The sequence below is a fragment of the Actinia tenebrosa genome, unplaced genomic scaffold (genome assembly GCF_029948245.1).
Source record: "Actinia tenebrosa isolate PJP-AT-01 unplaced genomic scaffold, QUT_ActTen_1.0 PGA_scaffold4__44_contigs__length_22323623, whole genome shotgun sequence".
In the NCBI taxonomy this organism is placed as follows: Eukaryota; Metazoa; Cnidaria; class Anthozoa; order Actiniaria; family Actiniidae; genus Actinia; species Actinia tenebrosa.
This window is the reverse complement of record NW_028292581.1, coordinates 3,424,846-3,451,241: the sequence shown is the minus strand read 5'-3', so window position 1 is coordinate 3,451,241 and position 26,396 is coordinate 3,424,846. Positions and strand designations below refer to the sequence as shown.

Here is a 26,396-nt window from a genome sequence, read left to right as displayed (position 1 = left end):
CTCTTTTCAAGGATAATCCTTTGTTTCTGAGATTGAGGTCAATTACCCCGCCTTAGCTGAACCAATAATTTTGAAGCTACCATACGGACACTCCTCGATAGCAAACGTCGTGTATTATACTCGTGAAACAAGTACCTTCAAAACGCCACAAATTTTATTGAAAGGAGCCTCTCGACGCTGGTCATAGCAAGAACTGAAAAGCTACTATAAGCTTTGTACAGCCTTGTAATGCTTGATCCTTTACGGTTTCAGCTCATAGACGGTGAATCATCTGTTGAAAAAGAATTTTAAACAAGAGTCAAATGGATTATCGCTCTAAAAACGAGGTATTATTATGTAATATTATTATTATTATTTGATTATTATTATTTGTTTATTGATACCCGGGAAGAAATATTCACCAGTAACCACATGTTAAAGCTGCACAACCCTCTTGAATCAGCGAAAAAGGTCCGATTCTTTCTTGCTTAATTTGAATATACATAAAAAGCATTAAAAAGCTGCTTTTTGAACACATATATTATACGAGAAATTATGCAAATATCTTTTTCTGTATTTCGTATTGAATATTACGAAAATAAACGTTTTAAATCGTGTGATGGTACGCTTGACCATAGGCTCTAATCGAAAAGTGTGTCGTACTGTAAATCCAGAAATTGTAACTACGAAAAAATCTCCGCTGAAAAGTGAACGAATATTTTACGAGGGAGCTAAGTTTATTGATTAATTTTTCAAAATTTGACAAATTAAAAGTGTGTTTGGCTAGAAATTAGAAACCAAACTATGATATTTTACCCACTAGAAAATGAAGAGAAATTACTAATAGTACGGGCTATACATGAACAGACCCAGAAGTCCATAAGGATGTAGTTATGGTCTGACAGAACTGCAGTATTTCGCATCTTGTTTCTCACGGCATGCTGCTGAAGATAAGAGAGAAAATATAGCCCAAATATTCATAAGCTTTTTCATATATAGTGAATTGATTATCAGAAAGACTTTCAAAATAAAACAAGCTGTATTCCAGTCTAAACAGTAGAGAGAACGAGTGAAAAACATCACATTGAAATAACCGATAAATCAGCCTCTTTTTATTCACGATTTTTTGTGCCTCTTTGTCATTTCAAAATGCTTAAGGTCGTTGCTAAATTATTCACATTTTGTCTGTCTTTCCTTCCTAAGGGAAAAAAATAAGTAAAATGAATCCCATGTCTAATGAAAGATTAGCTAAATAACCCACTAAATAGTTAAACCTTGGGTATTCTGGGATAAGTACAAGAGATATGTAATTAACGGTTTGTACTAACTATATTCTGTTAACACAAAGCTGGAAAATACAGCTGCAAGGATGTATTACGCACTGGTAATCTCGTACCCAGAGCCCACGTTCCTAGGAACTGGTCAATAAGCCTTTTCATAGTTTAAGAATCGATTCCACTGCGCATGCGATTTTATCCCGAATTTCTCACCGTCTTTTGTTTAATTACGAACAAAAGAAGGTTTAGACGAAAGAAGGTAGAAATTCGGGATAAAATCGCATGCGCAGTGGAATCGATTCTTAAACTATGAAAAGGCTTATTGAAACCCCCACCCCCAGACCCCGGGGACAGGGCGTGGAATTTAAGATTCTCCGTGTATCCATGTGCATTCACGTTAAATGCGTGTTCAATCCCCGGTCTCGCCACGTTAATTCCCAGCCATATTGTTACCCTCTATCGATGTGTTTATAATGTGTCTAGGCAAAATGTCAGGCATACTGATAATTCATATTCATAACACCGACGTTTGGTCAAATTTATCTTGTCAATTTTTGACTGATCAAGAAAAAACTTCAGGGGGTCTTAATATGTATAAATTAGTCTTTTGAACGACGTGTAAAATAATCATCACAGGCTTGCCAAGGAAATCTTAGGTCTTTCTATCTATTCCCAAAAGTAATGATTGTCGTTGGTTTCTTACTTATTGATCGGCAAACTCGTTGCATTATGTAGCCAGGTTTTTATTGGTGAAGGGGGGGTGGGGGGGGGGGGGGGGGAGGGGGAGGGAGGGAAATGTTCAGTTTGCAAAAGGAAGCCCAGTACTAAACCAAAGTGAAAAGAAATTTATTTCACTAGTTTCAAGTATCTTTAGTAAATATCTATCTGAAGTGACGGTAGAAGACGAGTAAGGATAGAATATTAGTGCAAGGAGACATTTAAACTTTCAGTTTTATTAACGATAAATACACAGTAGGGCATCTACAATGATTTATAGATTATTATTTGAAAACGGAAAGGAAACGCTGAACACCACTTTTAATCTCCAAAGTAAGGCAATATTGAATCTGATAAAAAAAATATAGATGATATATAAAAAAAATAGATGATATATTTGTCTCAAGACCGAAGGGTCATGCGCTTTCACTACAGCATTTAAGGCCTTCTCCCATTTGTTTATCAGGTAAAGCGCCTTGAACGAGCCCTTTCCTGCGTCAAGTTTATTTATATTCTAGGTTCTTCAGCTTTGACTGGCCAATAAGTCGCATGCAGCACGGGTGCGACTTTCTGTACTTGCCCTCCCCCCCCCCTTAATAATAAGATACATTGTGCCTGAACCCCCTGTACACGCTGAATTATATACCGCCTTCCATATTCAGGTTTATAGTAATGTTTCCCTTTCTCACCTTCCTTCTCCTTCTCTTCCCACCCTTCGTCACCCATATCCTTTCTTAATGCGTCCCCTCTTAGGTGTCGTGTGGTTCTCTCCTCGGAGTGCTGTGAAGGTTTTTTTCTCCGGGTTCTCCAGTTTTCTCTTCTCTGCAAAACCAATTCTCAAATTCCAATTCGATCTGGAGTCGAGCGGTAGAGCTTTCCGGCTTCCTGCTTGTTCGACGTTAATAATCACATTTACTTAAGTAATGTGCATGTGATAACCGATCCCGAGTCGTGATCGACTTCCCGCCTTCAGTGTATTTTTAGCTTCCCTTATCAGCATTCGGTAATAACCGCGGGGATACATGTGACAGAGGTTACGTTCTAAGGCATATGGGTGTATGCGCATGCGCATTTGAAAATTTAGATTAATGTTTGCGCAGTATAAATTTATGAGTAACTATAATTATGTATAATATGGATGCGTGATAAACAGCTTAAACCACAACATAAAACTGAAAGTCTTGCATTAAGAGATCACTTGATCACGGGAAGGCTATTAGATGCTATTTTCATCGTTCTTCCTGTCGTTTAAAGCTGGCAGTTTTAAATTCGTTTCATTTTGACGTCAAGCTCATTTAAGACAAGACGGTCATTCAATATTCATGTGTGTTAGCACTGTCAAGAAAAATTGTGAACAAAAATTCACAAAACTATTTCTTTTTTACTTACATCAGGTATACTAGAGCAAGGATCGCTTATCTTGGTTCTGCATAAATATTGGCCGGGAATAGAGGTATTTAACAAAAAAATCCTTATATTCATTTATTCTAGTTTTCTCTCTCGATCAAGTTATCCTCTGGCATATTTTTTATCTTTTATTCACATTCTCAGCAATCCCTCTTCTTTTTCCTTGGGATTTTCAATTTATGCTAGGGTACTTTATTTACACGTTTACTTTTTATATGTCGTTAGTATCTTAAATATCATAGGCTAAATTAGAAACCAAAATCGACTAGTTTTCTTTTAATCCTTATCTGTTTTGCTTTACTGCTTAGTGTAGAAATATTTCTATAGCGGAAACATTTACTGATTTGACATAAAATTATTTTTAAAATTTCTCAAATAAGAGGCAATTTTTACTTAATATTTCTAAACTAGAAAACAGAATCCTTCAGAAATGGAAGAATGGACATCCTATATTTCATTTTATCAAGAGAATATGATATTGTCTTGTTTTCATTTATATAATTTTCGTTTATTTTCTATTTTCCTTTCTGTAAATCAATAGTGTGTTCCATTTACTTTCGAAAAAACTCGGATGCTATTTTCGTAGAGAGAAAATGTCTAATATTCATATTTAAACGTATTCAGTACGTCTAATTTTATCAATGTAAGCAGGAAAAAAATAAAAAATAGGGTCACGCGCGAACTTCAATCAGATATCACGTTTCGTATGTTGTATTCCTCTCTTATGACAAGGACGCGAGCCTTTCCTTGAAAACTGAACTGTGTTTTTTGAACTTGTTAAAATTTTATCCAAAAGTCTGTTAAAATATTGTATAAATATTTTATAAAAACAAAGTGAGGACTTCCTAAACGTCATTATGCGTGTTACAGCATGACGTCACGGAAGGTCAATATTTTTCTACCAGAAAATGAAAAACATCATTTCTGAAAAACGAATTCCAAAATGAAGCATTTTTATCTTACTATTAGGAATTTCTTTCTGTTTGACTATTTCGTTTAAAAACTCTATCCTCTAATTTTCTTATTTCTTATATTTTCCGATCGAGTTTCCGCTGGTGTCACTTTCTACTTTCCGTCTTTCACCTTTACGATGGATTGGTATTACACAATAAAGACCTCGGGGTATTTAGATGTTCACGTATTCCTGCGTCGCTTAGGAATCTCTTCCCCACGTCTCATATCTATGCGTTTCTAGTGTCTATAGAATATATCACATTCAAGTTTTACAAGTCAGAACCGTTTCGAACTTGACGCGTCAGAATTTAAGCTTTATCTGAGAGGATCTTTCGTTTAACACGCTGACGAATCTTGATTTACCGGTAAGATAGAATATTTAATTTTATCATCAGAGCCCCATATTTTCTGTTTCAGTTCAAACTAAAAACTGTACTGTTTTTAGATCTATATCCTTGTTTTATTTAAGTTAAAAACAAAACAAATTATGAGAATTTGATTGAATGATTACTTAATTAGTGACGATACATTTCAAATGAATAAACGTGAGTGAATGCATGAGATCACTATTCTGAATCAACAAAAGTGCACATGTAGTAACCAATAGCAAGGTTTACTCAGCCAAAAAATCATATTTCAAAAAATGAAATTTGATCATGTTGTGTTCGCAAAATGCTCTAAAGGCTGGTCTAAGCTTGCGAGTGTTTCACAATTCTCTTTCGGCTTCGCTTTAATCCTCGTAGTTTTAGCATATTCTTAAACGGAGCATTGCAAGGGATAAAGAAAATAAGGGTGGGCACCATTGTCACTATTGACTTCCTGGAAGAGCAGCTACTTTGCGCTAAAGGAACTGCTAACATCAGACATTTACATACTTTACCGCTTTTTCTTCGGGTTCTACGATTTTCCTCCAATTAGATATGTAAGTTAGCCGTGCCCTGATTTTGAACAGCCAGATGCTGTTTCAAGGTATCAATAAAATTTGAAGGTTTTAAAAGTTTTTTTTAAAAGTACATTTCAGTACAATTGTTTTATTGAGTTTTCAAAATTCTACCACAGTAGACGAAACCGTCATTGACATAGATCAATATATTAGGGCGGTGACAATCTATATCCTATATCAATGTACTATGACATTGTACTCAAAACTGTTGACTAATCGATCAATGCAAGCTATTTTTAAATGGCGCGACAGGAAATGAGAGAAAAAAAACTGGGCAGGGTATGTTATTTCCTCAGATTCACCTCCACTTCCTGGTAGGGATCCCTTCGTTTGAGCTTCTGCGCGCACGAATGGTCCGTGGTGGTGTAAGTATATTACTGCATACAAATATAGAATGTTACACTGAATTCGAAATATTGAATGGTTATAGAAGTTCGGGTAGGACTAACAAAGTTTGTAAACTGAACGTTTGTGGATATTGCCTTTGAAAACTATATTGATCCACCAGACCAAGAAAAGGTCACTAGTTGCTTCGCGCGGTACCACTTCGGCGGGAAGAATGAAGTTTCTTCGAGTTTATTCGGATGGCCTCTATCAGCAAGCGGCCAGGCGACGGATATACACCTAGTGAGACTGCTTGAATACGTGCTGACGTCCTCTATTCCAACTTATCCTATGCTCTTCTATCAAATCTTTCCTTAACGTGAGATCATGAGTGTTCTAGTAATAAGACTTACCCAGTTAGCATTCGGATCCACTGACTGGTCTATGTATTCGAGTAAGGCGGAACGCCGGTAGGAACTGTTTATAAGTTAGTACTTCCTGAGATCCGCGCGGCTTTGCCTTCTGTGCGCAGGTCAGGATTCTCAAAATTTACAAACCTTGTTGATTGAGTGAGCACCAGAATATTACTGTAGGGGTTGAATGCTCAAAATATCTATAATCACGTTGATGGTATCTATAATCACTTTTAATAATCACTACATTCTTAAGAAGGTACCGACAGGACTGTGACTATCAAAGGTTGCAGATCATCTTTTGAAAATATGATAAACCGCTAGATAGATGAGAAAAGGTCAATATTAGCTGTGTGCGTCACCCTTTGGCGGGAAAAATTGACTTTGTTTGAGTCTCCTCGGATGGTCTCTATCAGCAAGCGCCCCCTTCCGACAACTATTCAGATATTTTCTAAGATTCCGTTTCTTTTGGCACATACAGCGAGTGTGCTCAGTGCCGTGCAGGCAGAAGTCAATGGTAGTTAGAAAGCAGCTAGAAAGACAGTCAGGACTTGTGTTTTAATTCGTCTTAATTCACTGGTTCAAGTATAGCCAAATATATTGGCATGACAAACATTTGTCAACCATTCATTCCGAGTTCAGTCATACACTTTAATGTTCAGTTCCACTCGATTTTCAAGTCTCAGTCCCCCACTTTCATTCCTATTTCTACTGTGGTAGTCTATCATATATTTTCTACACCAGCTTTCAATGCAGGGTGCTCCGCGATCCTTTAAAATATTTGTTTTTGTGCTTCGCGTGACTTTATTGAGTGGCTCTCTTAGAAAGTCGAGCCTTATATTTGTATTTCAACTCAAAAGGCTGTTCTTTAACGACAGTTCATGGGAAAGGTCTTGTGATTTGCATTTTAAAACTGACTCATGGTAGCGTTATAGGGCGTTTATCATTCAAAAGCAAGTTTTAAAAAAAAGTTAAAGACAATTAGAATTGATCCACTTGACACATACCGTCCCACATTACAGGACCGAGCCCTGTCCTTATGTTGAGTCGAGTGAAAGATGACGATATGATTATTATAAAATAGTTTGAGCCCATCAAAAAATACAAATAATTTAAGTTCATTAATCTTTTAATGAAATAGCGCCCTGTGAAGATGCTAGATAATTGCATTTATTGCGCGGCAAAATGAGTTCCCAACCGTTTGTGTGTTACAGGGTTAGACGATTTTTGCTCTTTTCACGTTCTACATCATTCGTATGCAGGAATCGAGTTCCATTGTAATTATGAAGGAGCTAGGTAAAGCACTACCTTAAAAATAGTAGAATATTTAAGTGAACAAAACCATATAGATATGGCTCAACAAAAAAAAACAACACTCGGAATGAGATCAGACCCGAAACGAAGACAAGGACTTTGTTCGTATAAAACTCATGCATGCACTTTAAAACAGTATGTTGTTGGTTGGACAGGGCTCAATGTAGCAATATTAACAACTCAGGCAAGTAGACTAATGCGTTGAACGTGAGTGACAGTACGTGCCAGCAACTGCGCACGCGTGGAAACGGTTGCTGCACCGACCATCCGTGTGGTCAGCGTCCTTCATCCTTTCAAACTTTAGTTTATGAGATTTAGAATAAATACTGAAGACTTGATGAAAGAAAGTCGGTGCTGGTAAAGAAATCAGTACTGAGCACTATACTATTATGAATAGAGCTATTTTATCCATTTTGTGGTTGACGTAGATTTTCTCTTCAAGTACATCGTAGCTAGTATTTTCAGTTCCCTGTCTACGACAGCTAAGAGCAGAGCACCGGGACCCTTATTGATCTTACTAAGCCAAAGTCTTATTGTAATTTAATTACAATATGAATTAATTGAAATATGGTGGGATATATATTCTTTGTATAGTATATCTTATATATATATATATATATAAGTTTTATGAAAGCTGTCAGTCGGTCGTGTTGAATTAGAGTGACGTGGGGAAAAAAAGTCAACGTGTAATAGTCAATTAGACACAAAAGAAAACAATTGAATTAAGGTCTACTAATGTGTATTAGTCTAATATCTATTGCACGGGTTTAATGACTTCACTCTATTCAAGCTATATGACTGGCTAATGAAACAAATAGAACTTCAACTGGTATGTTAAAGTATCGTGAATATATAGTAAAGATTCTAGGGTATTTTCCTACCATGAGACCTGACTTTAGAGAATAAACCAAAGATAGCTAAGCAAAAAAGTGAAAAACACTTTAGGGTGTGACCAAGGGGTGGGTACGAATACATGAGGAGAAGTTTAGACGTTTGGTAGTACTGTAATAGTTTATCTTGCATGTCTGAAATAGATAAATAGGGATTGATAAACTAGTTTGTTTAAAGATAGATGAATCGTCAGATGGAATAGTTGATTGCCAGAGTTCTTGTCTAACAATTTCATTAAGAAAACATGATTTTCACTCCCATAGCAATGGAATAGTCGTTGACCCAGATTTCCGACCAGATGTGTGCTCCTATCTTGCGATAAATATTGAGCTAAAACCTTTATATGCGTAGACTTGGGGCGTACACTCCGTAAGCACGTAGGCACTCAAGAGGTGTGAGAAGCACTCGCCTACAGGTAGGGCTTCTCCTTGCACTTCTTTCGTGCTTACGTTATTTCCTACATGTATGCAGCTGGGTGCGATATGAACCTCATAGATCACTTGAGCTGAAGTTTGAAAAACGGAGGCTTACATCCGCTATAAGGAATTTTACAGATATGAAAGTTGAATACCTAATTGACCAATCAGTTTACAGCAAAATTTGATCAAAAAAGTTTATTCGTGAGATAGATTCATCTTTCCATATAACGTAAGACTATGTTGCGTGGTCTAAGAAGTAGTTTACTGTACTAACCAAGATGTACTTTACTGCGAGCATTCTTTGAACAAAAGATCAAGGACATTGACGAATGTAGGGTGTCCATTTTTCGCCATTGTTTAAAATCTTATTAGTGTTGAACGAGGCCCACACGCTTGGGGTGTTAATCCCTTCAAAACATTGTCCATTTTTACTTACAATTTGAATAGTCAACTCATAAATATTTCCAAAACATGCCGATTTGAATAACTGTCATTTTTATTTTGATTGACATTTTTCGTTAAATGATCCTATGTTGGGTCCAACCTCAACGTTATCTATGCCTCATTAGGTCTTCTAACATTACAATAGTGATAACTACTAAACCAATTCAAATTAAATCTTACAATTGTAGAACGAGTTAAAAAAAAACAAGAGTACGAGAAACGATGCTGAAGCTAAAAATAAGATTATGACAATGGATTATTTTTTTTATTTTTTATTTTTATCTTAATCTTCATCGCGTTCTTTAACGATTAATAGCTTTAGGACCGAGTCAGTGAATTTTTTATTAGTACACGCTTCAATTAAGATTGTTTACCTAAAATCAATCCAGCTGACATTGGAACATAATAGTGCAATATATGCGGTGCTCACAGACATGCTAATTTAAAGCTATGTCGGTTAATACTGAATACTTTATCAATGGACTGCACTCTCTCTGTAATAAGAAAGCCGTGTGAAGTTGAATAGGCCGTTGGAGCTCGTAAGCCAACTAAGCTGGTTAAGACTTTTCATAGACGGAGAAAGGCAAAACGTAAATCTGGAAAACTGGCAGTCGGCTCACAAGGCTTATAACTGTAAGTATTCCCACACAAGAGCAGTTTTGAAGCAGTTACAACCAGCCATGTTGGTTTTAAAAATTGTCGTGCTTAGAATCCTCTCCGGCCGGCTGTTTTACTAAAGGACGGAGTTTTGCACTCAAGGTGGCGAAAGAAAAGAAGACTCGAACACAGAACAAGGGTACTTCAAAGATTCGCCGAAAATGCCTCTGTCCTTTATTATCTCTTGAATTCTGGTCAGGATTCTAGTGGTTTGGCTGCTTTCAACAGTAAAAAATGGAGTTTAGTTTGAGACTTATGATAAATGGTTTATTCCGGAAATAGAAGTGGATATCCTGCGGTTTCGTAGGACAAAGTGGTTAGCATTCCATTCAAGCCAACAGACTGAATGTTTCAAAATATGACTGGCTCTTTTAATTGTCACGTCATTTATGAATTCAGTAAAATTTCGGTGGTCAAATGTGTCTTTCAAAATCAACGACTACCGTTAAGTGAAAGCTATCGAGTTTTTGAAAGTGTTTTCTTGGTTGACTTGGTTTAACGACAACCACATACCTAAAAAATAAGTACATGTGTAGAACAATCAGTGTACATGACCATTTTAAAAGTCTTTCACGAGCTGTTGATATGCTTATTCCATACTTTGATACTGACAAAAAATTCCTTTTGAAATACGTTATATAGCACAAAAAAGGCTTCTCCGAAATGTCTGTTTGTTTATTCGAAAAATAAACATAATTTCAAATGTTAAATAAATTGTTTCCATTCTCAAATATGAAATGACACAACACTAAAAAAGTAATGACATAGTATAGTTCAAATAATGAGCATGTACAATGCGATAAAACGAGATGTTCGAATGTGCACAGTTTTGCGAAAACCGGAAATACGTATGCCAAAGAGAATAAGAACACCTTCTTTTAGAGCTGTCAATTAACATAATCCCCAAGGGACGACTTATATCGGAGCTTTATTTACTCTAGCAGGCCATACCATTTCACCACAGCCATTAAAACACTAAAGATTTACCTTAAGGGAAAGGTGTGTAAATGGACTCAATGGATTTGTAGCAACCACCAAACCAATGAGCAAAAGCGTACGCTATCGATACATCTTATGAGATCGAGTTGGCGGATAAGACTGTAGGAAGATTTTATTGCAAGCTGATTAGCCCTCCTCATGACGACTTCCTAGGAATATTTGGTTTGTTCTTTCGCAGTGTGGATTCGAAAATTCGACAAGGCGTCGTATTTTCTCTCGGATTGTGGATCGTTGAAGGCAATATTCCAGCGGTCGATCTTCTAGAATAATTAGAATAAACCGCTTTGTTCGTCTCGCTCTACGTTATACACAGTAACTTGACTATGGTTCTCTGTTGAACTCGTGGTTTTGGTAGTCAACTCTCTCGTAGAACGTAAATAAACGGTAAGGTACGTTTTCGTTTGTTTCTTCAAGGAATTACATAATGATTAAGTCGAGAATTAAGTGGCTTTTTATGCGAAGAAAAAAGACGTTCGTGTTTTAGATGCGGCATCAGTTGTTCGCCCCAAGCTATTATGGTTAATTCAAACGATCTTTTACGCAATTTCTACTATAGATACAAGGACAGAAAACGCAAGAAAATTTCTTATTCTCGACGGTTGATGATTTATATTTATAAAGTAGTTTTAATACCTTATTTATCACAATAAAAAATCAATCAATTTCGAAATATACCAGCCTTGTGTTGGTTACCTCGATAAATTCGTTTTAACCTTTACATTGGACTGAATTCAGGTTTACAATTTGCAATTATGATAATCCCGCACTTCAATAAGACTAACGTTTATTATCATTTATAAATGTATAACTGGGAAGTAATTTGAACTCCGAACCGTAAGGCAAAGAGTAGAAAATCCAAGCTGTGCACGTTTGTCTCAACAACAACGACCTTTCGGACTCTAAGGCAAGCATTTTGCTCCCAAGTGAATATCAAGCTGGTTTTCCTTATCAACTCGTGTTTCCTTTGACCTCCCATATGACAAGACGTCATTTAAATCGTTATTTTGTTTCACAGATTTAAAACCAACGCACTAAAGGACATTACTGGTGCAGGATGGAGGCAAGGCGAGCGCTGTTTGGTGTTGTTATGGTTCTGGTTTTGGCCTACTCTTCTTGTAATACTTGCACAAATAACTCTCACGTTGTCACAACGTTCAAGGGTAAGTTTGGGACACGAACATAGTAAAATTGTGCTAATCTTGTAGTGATATTTGATATCTCTGAAGAGCTTTTGGAGTAAAATACTCTAGAGAGCTGTGGTGTACCGCTAGTCAAAGGGTAGTTTATTTTTCTCGGACAATAAAGAACCTTAAAGTAGGTTGAGAGAAGGCGGTCATAAGCCCTGAATTGTTTTCTGTGCCATGTACTTATGACAATAGCCAAAAAGATGTTGGCTGCAATTAAAACGAAGAACTTGAATGTTTATGGTAAACCAATATGGTAAACCAAGCTTAGTTCCATTATGAGCGTGACTCTCTTCCATGTTACTCAACACGGTTCTTGGGTAATATTTAGAAACAAAATTCATAAGCAGTTTGAAAAACAAATTTTTTTTAGGCAAACAAACTTTCATGGAGAATTTTTGGTATATGACAAGAAGCGTTGTTATTTCAGCAAACGTCTGGACCTCGCGTTTGATATATTTATTCAGCTGCTGAAATAATAATGCTTGAATTGAAATAACTTTTAGTCTACAAGAGGGAGGGAGATCGAGAAGGGGTACACTTGAAGCCTCTTTATTCTTACACAGGTCAAACAGGAAACAAAGTAAAAGCATTGAAATTGGAAATAATTTATTATGGTGTCCTGAAAATCTTTGAAATTTAAGAACTGCTATCTTTGAAACACGAAGAACAAATGACATTCGAAATTAAAAGTTGGATCTGTGGGTTTTGAATCAACTTGAAAAGATCATTATGACTGAAGGCTTATTTTTATGCAGATGGTTCGATGTCTGTGTTTTCTTTTGTCGCACTGCGGGACCAGAGACCATGGTTCGATGTCTCAAGAGTTATCAAAAGATTTAGCAAAACAACAACGGACTACTATAGACACTTGAATGTTCCGGTTCTCATAAAATCTTTCATTAAATAATCTTTTACACCTTGAAATATAAATCACTATGATGAGATCCCATCTTATCTTGCTTCTTGAAATTGCATAAATTTGCGTTGTAGAACTGTCTTAAAGTTTACTGCATTATCTTTTCATCTTTTATATTGATTTCTGTTTTGGGTTCAGCAGGTTTGCAGACAACTGTTGAAGCATATCTGTTTCAACCCTTGAGATAAGACCAGTTGAACGTGATAGAAAATAATTACAAATACTTTGTTTGACAGATAAATTATTGAAGTTGAGATTGTTTTGTCAGTCGAAATAGTTTCTCTTGTTACTCAAGGCACTAGATTCCCTTTTTCTTTCATCGCCACTTAAAACGTAATCTCTTACTTCTTAATAGTTAATTTGCATACACTAAGAATAACAATAAAATATGCCAACTGATTAATATCCTTTAATAGGGAGTAAAATCATTAATTAATAAGATTAGGCGTAAATTGAATTAGGAAGAGGTGTTGGTTGAACCTGTGAAATGAGACTTTTTAGTGGCATGAGCTTGTGCCTTTGTTAGTAGTGCAGTAGGTATGTGCAGTCAAACAATACCAGTGATAAATTATGAAAAATAAACAATTTGTGAATACAGTTTGAATATAAAAATAGTATGATAGTGTGCAGATAGTATTCATTATTTATTTTATAACGTTTGATTCACAAAGATTTTGACTTATTCCTAACAGATATACATTAGGTTTTTCAAAGGTTCAAAGCTACAAAATATTGTGTTTACATACAATGATGAATAGAAATAATCATGCAATATGAAATTCAGATTTTCCTTCAATGTTAATCATAGAAACAAAAACAAAAAGTGATGTTCTGTTTCATTATATTTATGAATGAAATAAAGCACAAATCTTTGTTATACCTGATCTGCAATCTTTAGTGCTAAAGGTTTTGGTAATACAATAAATGTTTTTCTTTTTGGCAATAAATGATGTTACAGTAATGCTATCAGTTACTAGCTAGCACAAGTCTAAAAAGAGAAAAGCTACCAGAATGTTTTATATCGTCCAAGCTGGGGGTAAGTAGATCTACAGATTGGCAGATTTTGCAAATAATTTAGAATGGATTACAAATTCATAATAATTCCGTTATTGTGGTTCAGATTTTGGTTTTTGATCATTTTAGGTTTAGGATTCCAGATCTAAACCCTTTTCAAAATGCTTTATATGTTTGTAAGACGAAAGCTGAGACAAGAAATACAATTTAGGCAACTGTTAAATTATTTGCAGCTTTGAATTTGAGCAATTTCGTTTTGCAGATCAATAAATTCAGGCATTGTTTTTAACAAATCCACAAATTTGCATTACCCCTATTCATCCCCCTCTCCTTTATGTTCTCTTCTTGCTCTCCCTTCCCCTTCCCTCCCTTGCTTCTTCTTCCCTTTTTGAAACCCAATTGCTTTGTGTTGCACTGTAACTTATTAAAGCACACACTGTAATACCGGCTTTGCGAGGTTATCACCTCCTTCAACCAGCTGTATCTTTCACAACTATTTGGTTACTAGGATTGCTTATTCACGATAACATTTCAGGCAGATTGCCAAACCACTGTTTCTAATCCTCATTCTCATGTCATCATGTTTAGTGTGTGGGCTCCAAAATGTGTTTTGCATATGATGATTTTATCAAGAAGAGACTCTTGGACACAAAGTCTATAGTCATACTATTATTAGGGATAAAAAGGCTTGTGTACTATACAGCTTGACCTTTGATATACCTACACCATAAAAACACTAATTTATGTTATTAATAAGCTTATATTTAGTACCAGGCATGAAACTCATGTTTGTGTCTGAGTTCTGGGATTAATATTGTTTAACCAGAAACCACTATTTTAACATCTGATGTAGTTATGCAGAGCTGCTTTTTTGAGCATATTCTAGATCGGTAAATGATACTAACATAAGGTTTGGATTATTTACTTGATAAATGGAACAACTGTAAATAATGGGAACAGGATATGAGAGGAGACAGGCAGAGCTAGAAATGAAGATTATGAGAGAACTGAAAAAAGCTTAGTCCGGCATTTACTATATCTATATTTATAGATGTTTTCTGTAATAGATTTCCCCCTTGTCCCCTTCCCCACTCCTGCCACCACATTCCCTATCCCATTTGGGCTGCTACGCAGACTAGTAATAGATAAATATGATGGATATCAAACCCCTTTTTAAGTTTAATAAACCTAATGCATTGTGGTCTAGTCTTGGTACAAACTAATACCATACAAGGCACGCTAAACAGATATCTTTCAGGCTAGACCACAATGCAAAAAAAAAGCCTTGCAAATGCAAGATGGTGTAAATAAAGGTTTCGTAATACGACGTTTGCATGATGGCATCATTTGACTCCCAATACCAAGATGCTTCACAGATTTTCTTTCTTATTTAAATTAGTATTCCCTCATGAGAATAGTAAGACACTTGGTGCTAATCAACTAAACAAAAGAAAGCATGCAAGGGAGTCTGGTAGTAGAGGTCAATAACGCCATCAGGCAAATGTCCTATGGAATGTACACAGTCTCACGTCCCTTGTACTGTGGTGGTTAAAAAGGGTTAATGGTATATTGGCATAAAGATAGTGTCAAATATCTTGTAATGTGGTATGTCATAGCAGGAACCAACAAAGTACCACTGTCATGTAATTACTCTCTATAACATGTGTTGTCATTGTTCAGATAGGGCACACCTTTTTCTGCAGGAAGCAGAAGTTTTTAGTACTGAAAAAATCCTGTTTCAATCAGGGAGAACCAATCTAGCTTTTTGTTAATTATGTAACATATGTAAATAGAAATTTAATGAATAACAGACAATGCAATAGATAGAAATATGATAGAATATAATAGATGAGTAAATCAACTTAGTACCAACTTGGTTCCATCTGTATAGTTCCACATGTGAACATATTTTTAGTTAATATTTTAAATTGAAAGCCCTATTTATCCCTCAATAATTAAATTGATATCCCCAAAATATGGGTTTATGTCAATTGAATTTCATCCTGCATCCATTGTTATAATTTATTACCCTGTAGCAAGGTGTTTATCAGTCCTTGCCTTAAGGATCATTGCTTCCCCTAGAGAAAGTAACTCCTTACCAAAGTTGTTTTCTATCATAGACTGATGTCTAAAAAAAACTTTGTTCCTCTTTTCTGTTTTCGTTTCAGAACTTATTTCAGATGGTGGTGCTTCAGAGTTCAAGGGTTCGTTGAAGGCACTAAATTACAGCGAGCTATTGGTTACAAATGGTTATCTGTATGTTGGAGCAAGGTAAGCATATGCCTGCCATACATTATGTATTCATAACCACCAATGAATAGAACATTATTAATCTTTGAATGTCAACTCTGTTAACAACAAAAATGTTCTCTCTCTTCAAATGTAACTAAAGCAGATATAAAATCCAAGTAGTTCCAAAGTTGTTTTGCCTGACCAGAATTTATGACTAAATTTACGACCGCAATTATTGCACTGTCTTGAGGTAGTCTGTCAAGATGTCTAAATGCTATTAATAAACATGGCACACACCCCTGTTAGACCCCTTACTCTGTCTTACTAGCTGCAACAACACTTGTCTTTGATGGATTATCAAAGTTAATACATAAACAGGAAGTATTTTTACCTGGTGCTATTGAACCAGGATAATTTTATGGTATTATAAATAACAAGACCTACAACAAGAGATAGTGTATGGTCTGTATACTGTCCGTTGTAGAGTCATCATGTTTATTGGATAACTTATTTAGCTGCTTGTTCACTCACAGTAAAAGCACTATACTTTTATCCAATTTACATCTACAACAATAATGGCATCTCTTAGAACTTCCGCAAGTCTGAAAAAAACTAGATTCCCAGTGGTGTTGCATGAGATGTAGTAGCTCTATTTAACAGCTAGATAATTAAAGAGAATTTCTTTGCTAGCTTCCTCCGTTAGCTACTCTTGTTTTACAATTTTTGGGAGTTCTGTGTTGTGTTTGTCTCATCGTTAGGGATGTAACTCAAGCCAGAAACCTGATTATATACGGATGGCAGGTTTTCGCATTGATTTATACTTCAATAATAGTTATTTCTCAAAGGTGACCGCCTTATCATAGTTCTACTGTACTTTTAAACAAAGAAAAAAAATGCAACAGTAACAACATCTTGAATAGCCAGCGTAGCGGCTCTCGGGGGACTGAGAGCCGCTACGCTGGCTACATCTTGAAGGACTTCCGGAACGAATCAAAAACCCATGACCTAAAGGACCCAGCAAATGAGCCAGGATTCCCAGGCCAATTAGTCTTTGAAAAAGAAACGAAGCGACATTAGTATACCACTGGTTTCCCGAGGAAATCAAAACTACTAAGCCTCCATTTCCTTCAAGGAAAACTGAATTCGTTCAAGTAAATTGGAACGTCCATTATCGAAGATTGTATCAAACTACTTGCTCATTATGATAAATAACGGCTTCCTGTACATAAGTAATTTATAATGAATGCTTGTCATAGTTAAGTCAAACCTTGACCTATCAAGTGACCTGACAAGTAACGATTAACGCATGAAAGACGTGTTTCAAATATGAGTTCCAAGACATCTGTTGCCATCCCACGAAACAAGCACAGTGCTATTAAAATGCCCGTCTCAGGTATTTATAGCCCGTTAAGGTAGCACTGCGTAGGCAGGAAGCCGATTGATCATGGTTGTCGTGGTCTAATGCTGTCAAACACACCCCATGTAGTAGTAGTAGTGTAGTTTTGCTGGGAGCACTTTTAGCTGATTACGCACTAGACAATGAGATGTGTAGATTAATAGTTGAGATTATTTTTATAGCCGATCAACTTTACGGCCATTCTGTCTCGCTCAGTTATAGTTAATATCACGTCCTCGATAATAACTGAACTTTCAAATCATTCCTTTTAAAGGAGAGGGAAATGAAAAAATGAAATAAGAACACAATTAATAAAGCTCTTCTTTCTAAATTGGTAGAGTTTTATCGTACAGTATTTGTTCGTCAAGTGGCATGATAAATGGCATGTAAACCCCACCATGACGGCATAAATAATTTGTGAGAGCAAAATACTTATTGTTTGCTTACAGAAAAAGCAATCTATCAAGAATGAAATATCTTGAACGATTAGTATAATACTGTGGATTTTATGGACTAAACTGCTAATCCTTCTTAGTAAGCTTCCTCTGTTTTTGTTTTTTTATTACATAAACGTTCGTAAGTGTTGATTTACTAGATCCCTGGCTTAGTAATGGCGTATTTTCGCATAATCTAGCGCTCTTTTCTTACATTTTTGGCCCTTTTAAATAAAGATAGCGTAAACCTGTGCTAATAACTGAACAGGGCTTGTTTTCCTTCTTCTCTGAGGGACACATATAGAGCAAGCCTTCGCAGTAGGGGGTCACGCATCTTAAACCATTATCTTTTTCCTTTCCGACAAGCTTGAGGGCTGTTATTAGGCAAGATACTGTGGCCCTGTGCTAGGGACAAAGCTCGTTTTCCTTCTCAAAGGGACACTAAGAAATAGAGTTACCTAACACTTTTACCAAACTCATTTAAAATTAAAAAGGACTTCATTTTCTGATTTTCCTTTTTTAGGAATTACGTTTTCATGATAGATATCAATGATTTCTCGGAGCTCAAGGTAAGAAATCTAGGTGTATTGTAATCACTTAGTCTCCTTCGCAGCCGGTATAGGGAAGTGAGCGTTTCGTGACGACACTAATAGCGGCTGCATAGTAGGCTAGTAATCACTGTGCCGTGTCTTCGACATACCGCCAGTTTTACCCAATGTATCAGGAAAATAACACCAACTTATGAATCCCTGAAATAACCTCTAGCTGACTTGGCTTAGCATAGAATTAAGGGGATTTTTTGTTTTGGCACCAAAGGCGTTTTTCTTGGCGACTTTTGGTCAAATAAATGAGCGCTACTGAATAAGAGAGTAAACAGCCTCTGGAACGAATCAGACTGAAAAAAGTCAGGTTGGCAAATATATGATCAGCGTCGCATCCATGGTGTTTCCAACTTGGCTTTCCATTTTACGTTTATCACGTATCCCGTGGTAAATCTGTGCCGTTTGAATCAATTCACGAATAAACTGAGAATATGATGCGATTAGAGAAAGGCTGCGGAAACGATGGCTGCGGAAAATACTAAAGAAAATGTGACCTTTAAAACATCTCTTTTATCACTCCTTGCCCTCGGGGGATAAACTCTTTTTGTCAAGATTACGATGCGCATTCAAAGCTGACAGGACAATCGAAAAGAAAAAGACCATTTTGTCAACAGAAATGATGAAATTTAAAGGAGAGAAAATTCTAAATATTTTTTGCCGATTATCATCAAACCCATGTTCCAGCATTGCCCTTGTAGCCTCCTGCTAATTGCGCAACCCTGCAACTGTTAAAGGTCTATTTTTACGTCTCTCGAGCAAACGTCGTTCCTTCAATCGAAAACCTTGTACGGGAAATGAAGGAAATTGGCTGTGAGTTTACTAAGCAAAACCAGGGAGGTGGGAGGCATTCACTAGGAAACCCCCAGACAAGTTTCTATTTAGTATGAATATAACCATCGGGTAGAAAAAACATAAACAGTCGCTCTTTTAGCTGAAAACGTGTCATACAGCGATCTTTCTCCAGACACTGATTTTGAAGTATGCTGAACCTGACCTTGAGCAGTTGTGCGTGTTTATATTTTATCAAGTTTTTTGGAATGATCGATGATATCAAGACGATAAGATCTTTTCTTTTGTCTTGCTCCTCAAATCTGACCTTCGTTTTCTTTTTCAGGCTGGAAATTATTCGTCTACAAAAAGTGACGCCCAGCGCTGCATGTTGAGAAACCCAAAGGTTAGTGTTAGAAGAACGCGGACTTCATACCACAGGGAGCCCATCACAGATAAGTGTGAGAAAAGCAACAGTACATTAAATCACAGGGAGCCCACCACAGATAAACCAGTAAATCAAAACTATCTTGATTCTCGTATCAGTTTTTAGTTAGGAAACTAGCAAGACCTGAACGGAGCAAGAAACGTTTGTTCTTAACTTTTAAAATTGTCAAACTTATCTAAAGAAGGCAGGGGCGGGGCATAAGCTACTGTCAATCAAGTACCTAGAGATGCACCCTCTCCAGTCTCCCCCGAGGTCCTAGTGCCGCCATGCCGAGCGTTGCGTGAAGACTCTAATCACAGCTGCGAGAAAAAGTGCATCCTTTCTTACTAATAGTTTAATTTAGAGTGGGCTTCCTGTGTGCACGGTGTGTTAGTTAGTGACTGGAGTAGTGCGTGATGGCAGTAAACAAATGGGGCTGTGGCCTTTAATTGGGGATTAAAAGATAAGACATCTACCATTACTCTGCAAAAGATAATAAGTAGGAAAGAAATAAAGAAGGAAGTGGTCAACCCATTTTTTAAAGTTACACAACCCCGAAAACTAGCCAAAAGTATAGGGCTCTATATTCTGGGCGTCGGAAGCCAAACTAAAAAACATCTGGAGCTGTCATGGTGGCGTAACTTTCAAACTGGGTGTAACTGTCCGTTGACGAGCGTTAAGAGGTCTTTTTTCGAGCTAACAAGGGCCTTTCCGTTGTGGTTTAGCGCGTTCAAATAAAGTCTGCTTGTGTTGGACCCTTTGTCTTTAGATGTGATGTTTTCCATCATTATTTCAATGCATTTTCATTCAGATTACTCAATCTTCTCTCATGTTTTACCAGCAAAAGAATAAATAATATTTAAGAGCATTACATGCATTATGCCCAAATCAATTTTTTTGTACGTCAGTGACCATAGTGTAAGATAATACTAGATGAAACTGGGTTGTATCTAAAAAGCAGGTTACGCCCAAATTAAAAATCTTTGGTGTAAGGAAACTAAGACAAGAAGACAAATGCACTTTAGACCATTTTATAGTTCACACCCAGGCAACAGCCCAATCCAGCCGACGTGTCTCATGGTCAATTTTGGCAGATATCCAAACAATACCTAACATTCCTTATTTTTGGTCTTGAACAGGAAGAGTGCTTCAACTTTATTCGAGTCTTACAGCCTTTTGAGGGGAGACTGTTTGTTTGCGGAACGAATTCCTACAAACCTATTTGCATGTGGAAAAACGTAAGTTCCGTAACAAGATATCACACTAATTTTATATCCTTCGCATTTGAGTAAGACCACTTATCAATACTATTGTTCTATTATTAATAGCTTACAGACCTGTCCACCGCAAAACAAAGAGACGATAAGGGAAATGTATTCCCTAGACAGGTTGATGGAGTAGGACTGGCTCCTTATAGCCCTAAATTCCACAGCACTGGTATAATATCAGGTAAGAGCAACTATTATGTTACACCAGGGTAACAACTAGAATCTGCTCACCTCCTTAGTGTATGTTTCGAGGGAGAGGGGGTGGGGGGTGTTATCAAAACCCTACTCACAGTCCTTTTCTTAGTTCAAGGTACCTCTTTAGTTTGGACGTTTTCCTATTTCAGTAAAATAAGATTCTTTGTTTGAGTAGTATCCATATTCATGTGTCTTCTCATGCTCAACGGTTAAACAAAGAAATAATACTCTAGTGAATGACACGTGGTCTGAAATAAATAAAACTTTACGCCCAGGCTAAAGAGGTCTACTGATTAACACAATTGACTTTACGACCTTTTTTTCAGAGTATGGACGATATTACGCGGGTACTATGCGAGACGGTGCAGCACGTGACTCTACGATATTTAGCTTTGACTTCAAAGCACGGAGGCGTATCCTGGAGACGAGTAGAGGGAACAGAAAATGGCTGAGCGGTAAGACACTCATTACTATTATTATATGATTATACATTAAATAATACATTATTATTTCATTATTATTGTGGAACTGAATTCTGGGACCCAACAATCCTTTGCGCCATAAACGTTTTGAAGGATAATTAAGTTTAGTTTGCAATGAATTGATTTTTTTTTTCATTGTTTTTATTCGTTATAGATTCAGAGTTTGTGAAGAGCTTCAGTCTTGGTAGCTATGTGTATTTTTTCTTCCGGGAGGCAGCCGTGGAAAATGGCTGTACCAAGACAAGGTTTTCTAGAGTCGCTAGAATCTGTAAGGTAAATCAACCCACCTTTTACAAACTCTTGTAAAATAAGAATAGTGCGCATTGCAACTACAGCGATCGAAATGATTTGATGGTTTCTTGCGCTCGTGTCGTCATAGTCACAGGGAAGGGGAGGGGTCTCCCTTCCTCACCATCAGCACCTCTAAGCTCTCCTTCCCCACATCATGGCTCAGCTCCGCGATCCGTGTCTTAGAGCCACTATTATTTCTTATTCATACACGATAAAATTGACGTCAGATGCGCGGTTAAAAATTTCTACTATTCATGCTGAAGCTTCACGACAATTCTTCGTGTTTGAACTAAACTAATTGTGCTGTTATATTACTTGATAGGGCGACTATGGTGGAAACGAGTACTTTTTAAAGAAGAATTTCGTAACGTACAACAAAGCCAGAATAGTCTGTCAAACAAAGGGACAGTATCCTGCCTACTTTGATGAGATCCGTGAGTAAAGTCTCTAATATACTCTGTGAATGGCTTACATCACCCCTGAAGTATCTATTATAGTCAGTGAATGGCTTACATCACCCCTGAAGTTGTTTCAGGGTGTCAAATTTGAAGGCTTTTTTACATGAGAAAAATCATGATGCTTACGTTGTTGTTTGTTGTTCTGTGGTTGACAGAGGATGTGTTCTGGGACGAAAGCAGTTCTGTGTTCTACGCAATCTTCACCACACAACCGTAAGTATTCAGTAATAGTATGTAGTATGTAGTATATTTAATGCACAGTTATCCCTTGAGAGGTAGAGTTAATATGGACGACACTCAAGCTGCGGATTATTCTTTAGTCCACGTTCAAATTAACGACTCCTAAAACTCTAAAACTCCAGTGTATGCGGGCTTAACCTCGAATCCAGGAGTTGCTTGTTTTGTTATACTTATTTCTGCTTTTGTTTTCCGATCTCAGAGGTGAGGTTGAGCCCGCATAAACTGTTGTTGTTTAAAAGAGTCGTCAATAGAATGAGTCTTTTGAACTTCACTATTAAAAGCACATCTAAACGGCGGTCTTTTTCTTTAATGCTCACGTAAAACCTTTGACAGCTCTTTAATGTCTCTTGTAGAGGCTTTGCACCATCACGTGCCCACACCCATAATACAGCTTGGACTACCTGTGGTTAGATGGCAGAACAATAATCCCTTTGCTCTCGGGAATCGAATTCTTTCTCATGGAAAACGATTGTATTGTATTGTCACGTGATGGCGCAAAACCTCTATAAAGCTTTGAGTAACTGTTGCCACAGCTAGACCAGTGAACAAGTAATAATAATAATTTTTTTTTAGGAATGGTGTGGATGGGTCTGCAATATGTGCGTTTACCATACAAGATATTGAACGAGTTTTTAATGGCAACTATAAATACTACGACAAAGTGACAAGAAACTGGGTGTCTAGAGCCAACCAACACCATTTTGAAAACGTGAGTCGCTTCTATGGCTTGAATGATGAATCAAATTGAAGAATATGCTATAATTGTGAAGCAGAAATAAAAAAATTAGCAGTACCGGTGAAGACTCAGGGAATTTACCTGTTTAGCTTGGGCGTAATGTTATGTCATTTCAAACCCCGTTTCATACCCTTGAGTATCATTTCTTTTTTTGTTTAACGGTTAAGTTGGGTATGAGAAGATAAATGAATATGGATACAACTAAAACAAATATTCTAATATTCTCAAGAGAATGATACGTGGTCTCTGGGAGAAACATCACACCCAAGTCTATTCTGCTTTTCTTATCTTTCATATCACTGATTCCGTATATTTTTGGCCTTCAGTGTTCCGTGAAAGCCAGCAGTCAAGAACAAGGTCTTCCAGAATCCTACAAGAAGAGACTTGTCCCAGAAGGGATGATGGCGACCCGCATCATGACAGGCGCGGCACTAGACGACACAAAGAAGTACCAACTGATGAATGAAATAGTTTATCCTCGAAGCACAACAGCTCAGTACATCGAGCATGGATTACGGTAACTATCTTATCGATACCGCATTGCCCGTATCCCAATCTACAGAGCCTTGAACTTTCAAAGTCGGTTTTTCATCGTAGAGTATCTCAACAGGGGAACCCCAGAACTGGACCCTTTTCACAGTTGTGTTTATTGTTTTTACGCGCGCAATCCTAGCTTAGTACAAAATGTTCAAAGTTTATTTCATTTCCATGCATCTTTGCGCGCCCGCCCGCGCGCGTTGATTTGTTTTATAACGAATATAATAACAGAAATAAGAGTGGATCCTGTTCTGGACTACAACAGAGCCAGGCGGATCTAAGGGGGTAAGGGAGGGGGTAAAAATGCAAAGTTTGAGGTTATTTTCTTAAAATATACAGCGGCATTTTCAGTTGGATATCAACTAAAAAGACATTTTCGTCATAAGGAAAATTGCGCTGATCGCCACCTATTGATATTAATGTGCCAAAAAGAGATTTATTGGCTAATGAAGCAAAGAGATCTTTTGTTTTAATGGCTGGCACATTTGAGTGAGAAAAAATTCATGACGTAAATGTTTGCAAACAGTGAATATCGCTATAACGGATGATTACAGTGGTATTTTAGTCTCCTACTCGGTGGGGTGAAGTATATCAGGCTTCTAATGCATCAACACTTGTACATTTCTTTTTTTTAGATTCAGCACTGTTGCTGTTGACCATGTCGTTAACAGGATCGTTATGTATGTAGGAACAGGTATGTACAAAACTGATGACACTGAATGTGTTTGCGGCCAAATATTTGTATCTTGTAAGGGGGGGGGGGGGGGGTGGGGGGACTGGGTATAGGTGTGGTTGGGGTTGGGGTGCAGCTTATCAACATTGTTTGTTGAACTAAAGTATGTTTGTTTCTCTACTAGACAAAGGATCAGTAATCAAGTTATTCAAACCCATTGGCCACAATGAATCCTGTATTCTGGAAGAAATAAAGATCTCTGTAAGTAGAATAGGTGCTTCTCTTTATCTCCAGCTTGCTCTCAGAACCACTACAATTAGTAACTATTACGAGTACCACTGACTCGTTTTTGTCTTAACTTTCGATTTTTTCGCACCGTTTTTTACTTTACTGACAAGATTTCATTCCTTGTACTTCAGGATAATCAAGACAGTCCAATCACTAAAATGCACCTTGATTCCCAAAGGGTATGTATTTTACACAACATATTTCATCTTTCCCATCATAAAACACCGGTACTACATCCCAATATCTCGAGGAGAAGAGGAGGATCCAATCAGTGAAACACTTTTTTGCTGATGAGAGCTACTACGTCGTAATTAGGTTAGACTTCGCAGTATCCACTAAGGTCACACCTCAAACGTACTTCGGCTAAGCAGGGCTGCAAAAACATTTGTATTGGCTTTATCCGTATGCTTTGTAATTTGTTTTACCAGGTTTACCTATACGTGGCTACCAATAACAAGCTAGTGAGAGTAAAACTGAGTCGTTGTGAAAGACACAAAAACAAAGAGTAAGTAAAGATCTACAGTTTGTCTGAATAACTATCAGGAAAACATAAACCTTCATGGTGAGGGAGGAATGAGTGCGCATAGTAAAACACTCCTTGTGAGTGCAGTGCGTGACACAGGGGATGGAACGAAACGAACGGCGCGAGTATGGCCCTTGTGCGGTGGGCGCAAAAAGGAACTTGGGTGAGGAAGTCTGTGCCTGATCTTTGTTACGTGACTGACGTGTGTAGAATACATCCCTTATGCGGGGGACGCTAAGAGGGACTTGAGTAAGGAAGTCTGTGGCTGATCATGCTTACAAGAATGCTGTGTTATGGTTCTCATTTACAGATCCTGTATTCAAGCTAACGATCCTTACTGTGGTTGGTCTTCAGGGCGCTGTTCCTCATGGAAAAACAGGTCAAATATTCTAAGTCTGTATTAATTACTTCGTAAAAACACTAACGATCTAAATGAGTCTTGCTTTATAAATTACAGAGATCGTAATTCTGGATGGGAGCAGTCTCTTAATAGATGTCCCTCAGCTAAACGTGAGTATTTGGCTTTTTGTCGTTTGGTTTTTTGATTGACATTTACCTTATCATTTTATATTTGCTTTTTCCGCCTTCCTTCTATAATCCTCTTCTCTTACATTCATTTTTATTTTCTCTTGCTTTATTCTTTTATCCGTCATTCCCCTTCTCTTTTCTTCTCTCTTTTCTTTCCTAGTTTCGTTTCCTTCCCTTTCTTCTTCTTCTATTTCCTCCCTTTCATTTTCTTTCCATATTTCGTCTCTCCTCCTCTCAGCCATTTATTTAGGTATTCCAGTGTTTTCTGACAAGCTTGTGTTCATTTTCAGCGGTATGGTCCGAGTGGTCTAAATGGAAAGTATGCACCCAAGAAAATAACAACGTATGCCAGTGCCGAAGAAGGACATGTCTTAACACGTGTAACTCCAGTGATTGTCCTGGCAGTGCTATCGACCTTAAACAGTGTACAGGTACAACAACTAGAAGATGCATAAAGTTTTGA

General features: G+C 37.1%; 1 protein-coding gene and 1 long non-coding RNA gene across 6 annotated transcripts in view; one reads left to right on the top strand and one right to left on the bottom strand.

Moving 5' to 3' along the window:
• The first annotated feature begins 255 nt into the window (after positions 1-255).
• The window catches only part of LOC116293239 (semaphorin-5A), a 32,225-nt gene continuing 6,084 nt past the window's right edge, over positions 256-26,396 (top strand). Inside the window, exons 1-21 of one of the 5 annotated variants that reach the window (XM_089036190.1) lie at positions 256-326; positions 3,368-3,426; positions 11,754-11,898; positions 16,024-16,126; positions 18,441-18,486; positions 19,634-19,693; positions 20,854-20,952; positions 21,043-21,163; positions 21,504-21,632; positions 21,814-21,932; positions 22,273-22,384; positions 22,564-22,621; positions 23,222-23,357; positions 23,711-23,901; positions 24,557-24,615; positions 24,779-24,855; positions 25,014-25,061; positions 25,311-25,387; positions 25,716-25,784; positions 25,863-25,915; positions 26,224-26,364. In XM_089036190.1, the coding sequence (XP_088892316.1) occupies positions 11,793-11,898; positions 16,024-16,126; positions 18,441-18,486; positions 19,634-19,693; positions 20,854-20,952; positions 21,043-21,163; positions 21,504-21,632; positions 21,814-21,932; positions 22,273-22,384; positions 22,564-22,621; positions 23,222-23,357; positions 23,711-23,901; positions 24,557-24,615; positions 24,779-24,855; positions 25,014-25,061; positions 25,311-25,387; positions 25,716-25,784; positions 25,863-25,915; positions 26,224-26,364 (1,804 nt within the window). In that variant the 5' untranslated portion in view covers positions 256-326; positions 3,368-3,426; positions 11,754-11,792. Of the gene's footprint in view, positions 327-3,318; positions 3,427-9,567; positions 9,716-10,638; positions 11,128-11,753; positions 11,899-16,023; positions 16,127-18,440; positions 18,487-19,633; positions 19,694-20,853; positions 20,953-21,042; positions 21,164-21,503; positions 21,633-21,813; positions 21,933-22,272; positions 22,385-22,563; positions 22,622-23,221; positions 23,358-23,710; positions 23,902-24,556; positions 24,616-24,778; positions 24,856-25,013; positions 25,062-25,310; positions 25,388-25,715; positions 25,785-25,862; positions 25,916-26,223; positions 26,365-26,396 lie in introns of those variants that run through there. The other 4 variants (XM_089036194.1, XM_089036193.1, XM_089036191.1 and 1 more) reach the window with 4 other exon arrangements.
• LOC116293241 (uncharacterized) lies at positions 2,190-3,272 on the bottom strand. Its single transcript, XR_004196787.2, has 2 exons — positions 2,663-3,272; positions 2,190-2,323 (listed from the first exon to the last, which is right to left on the bottom strand). It is a non-coding gene; the product is annotated as an uncharacterized LOC116293241 (long non-coding RNA).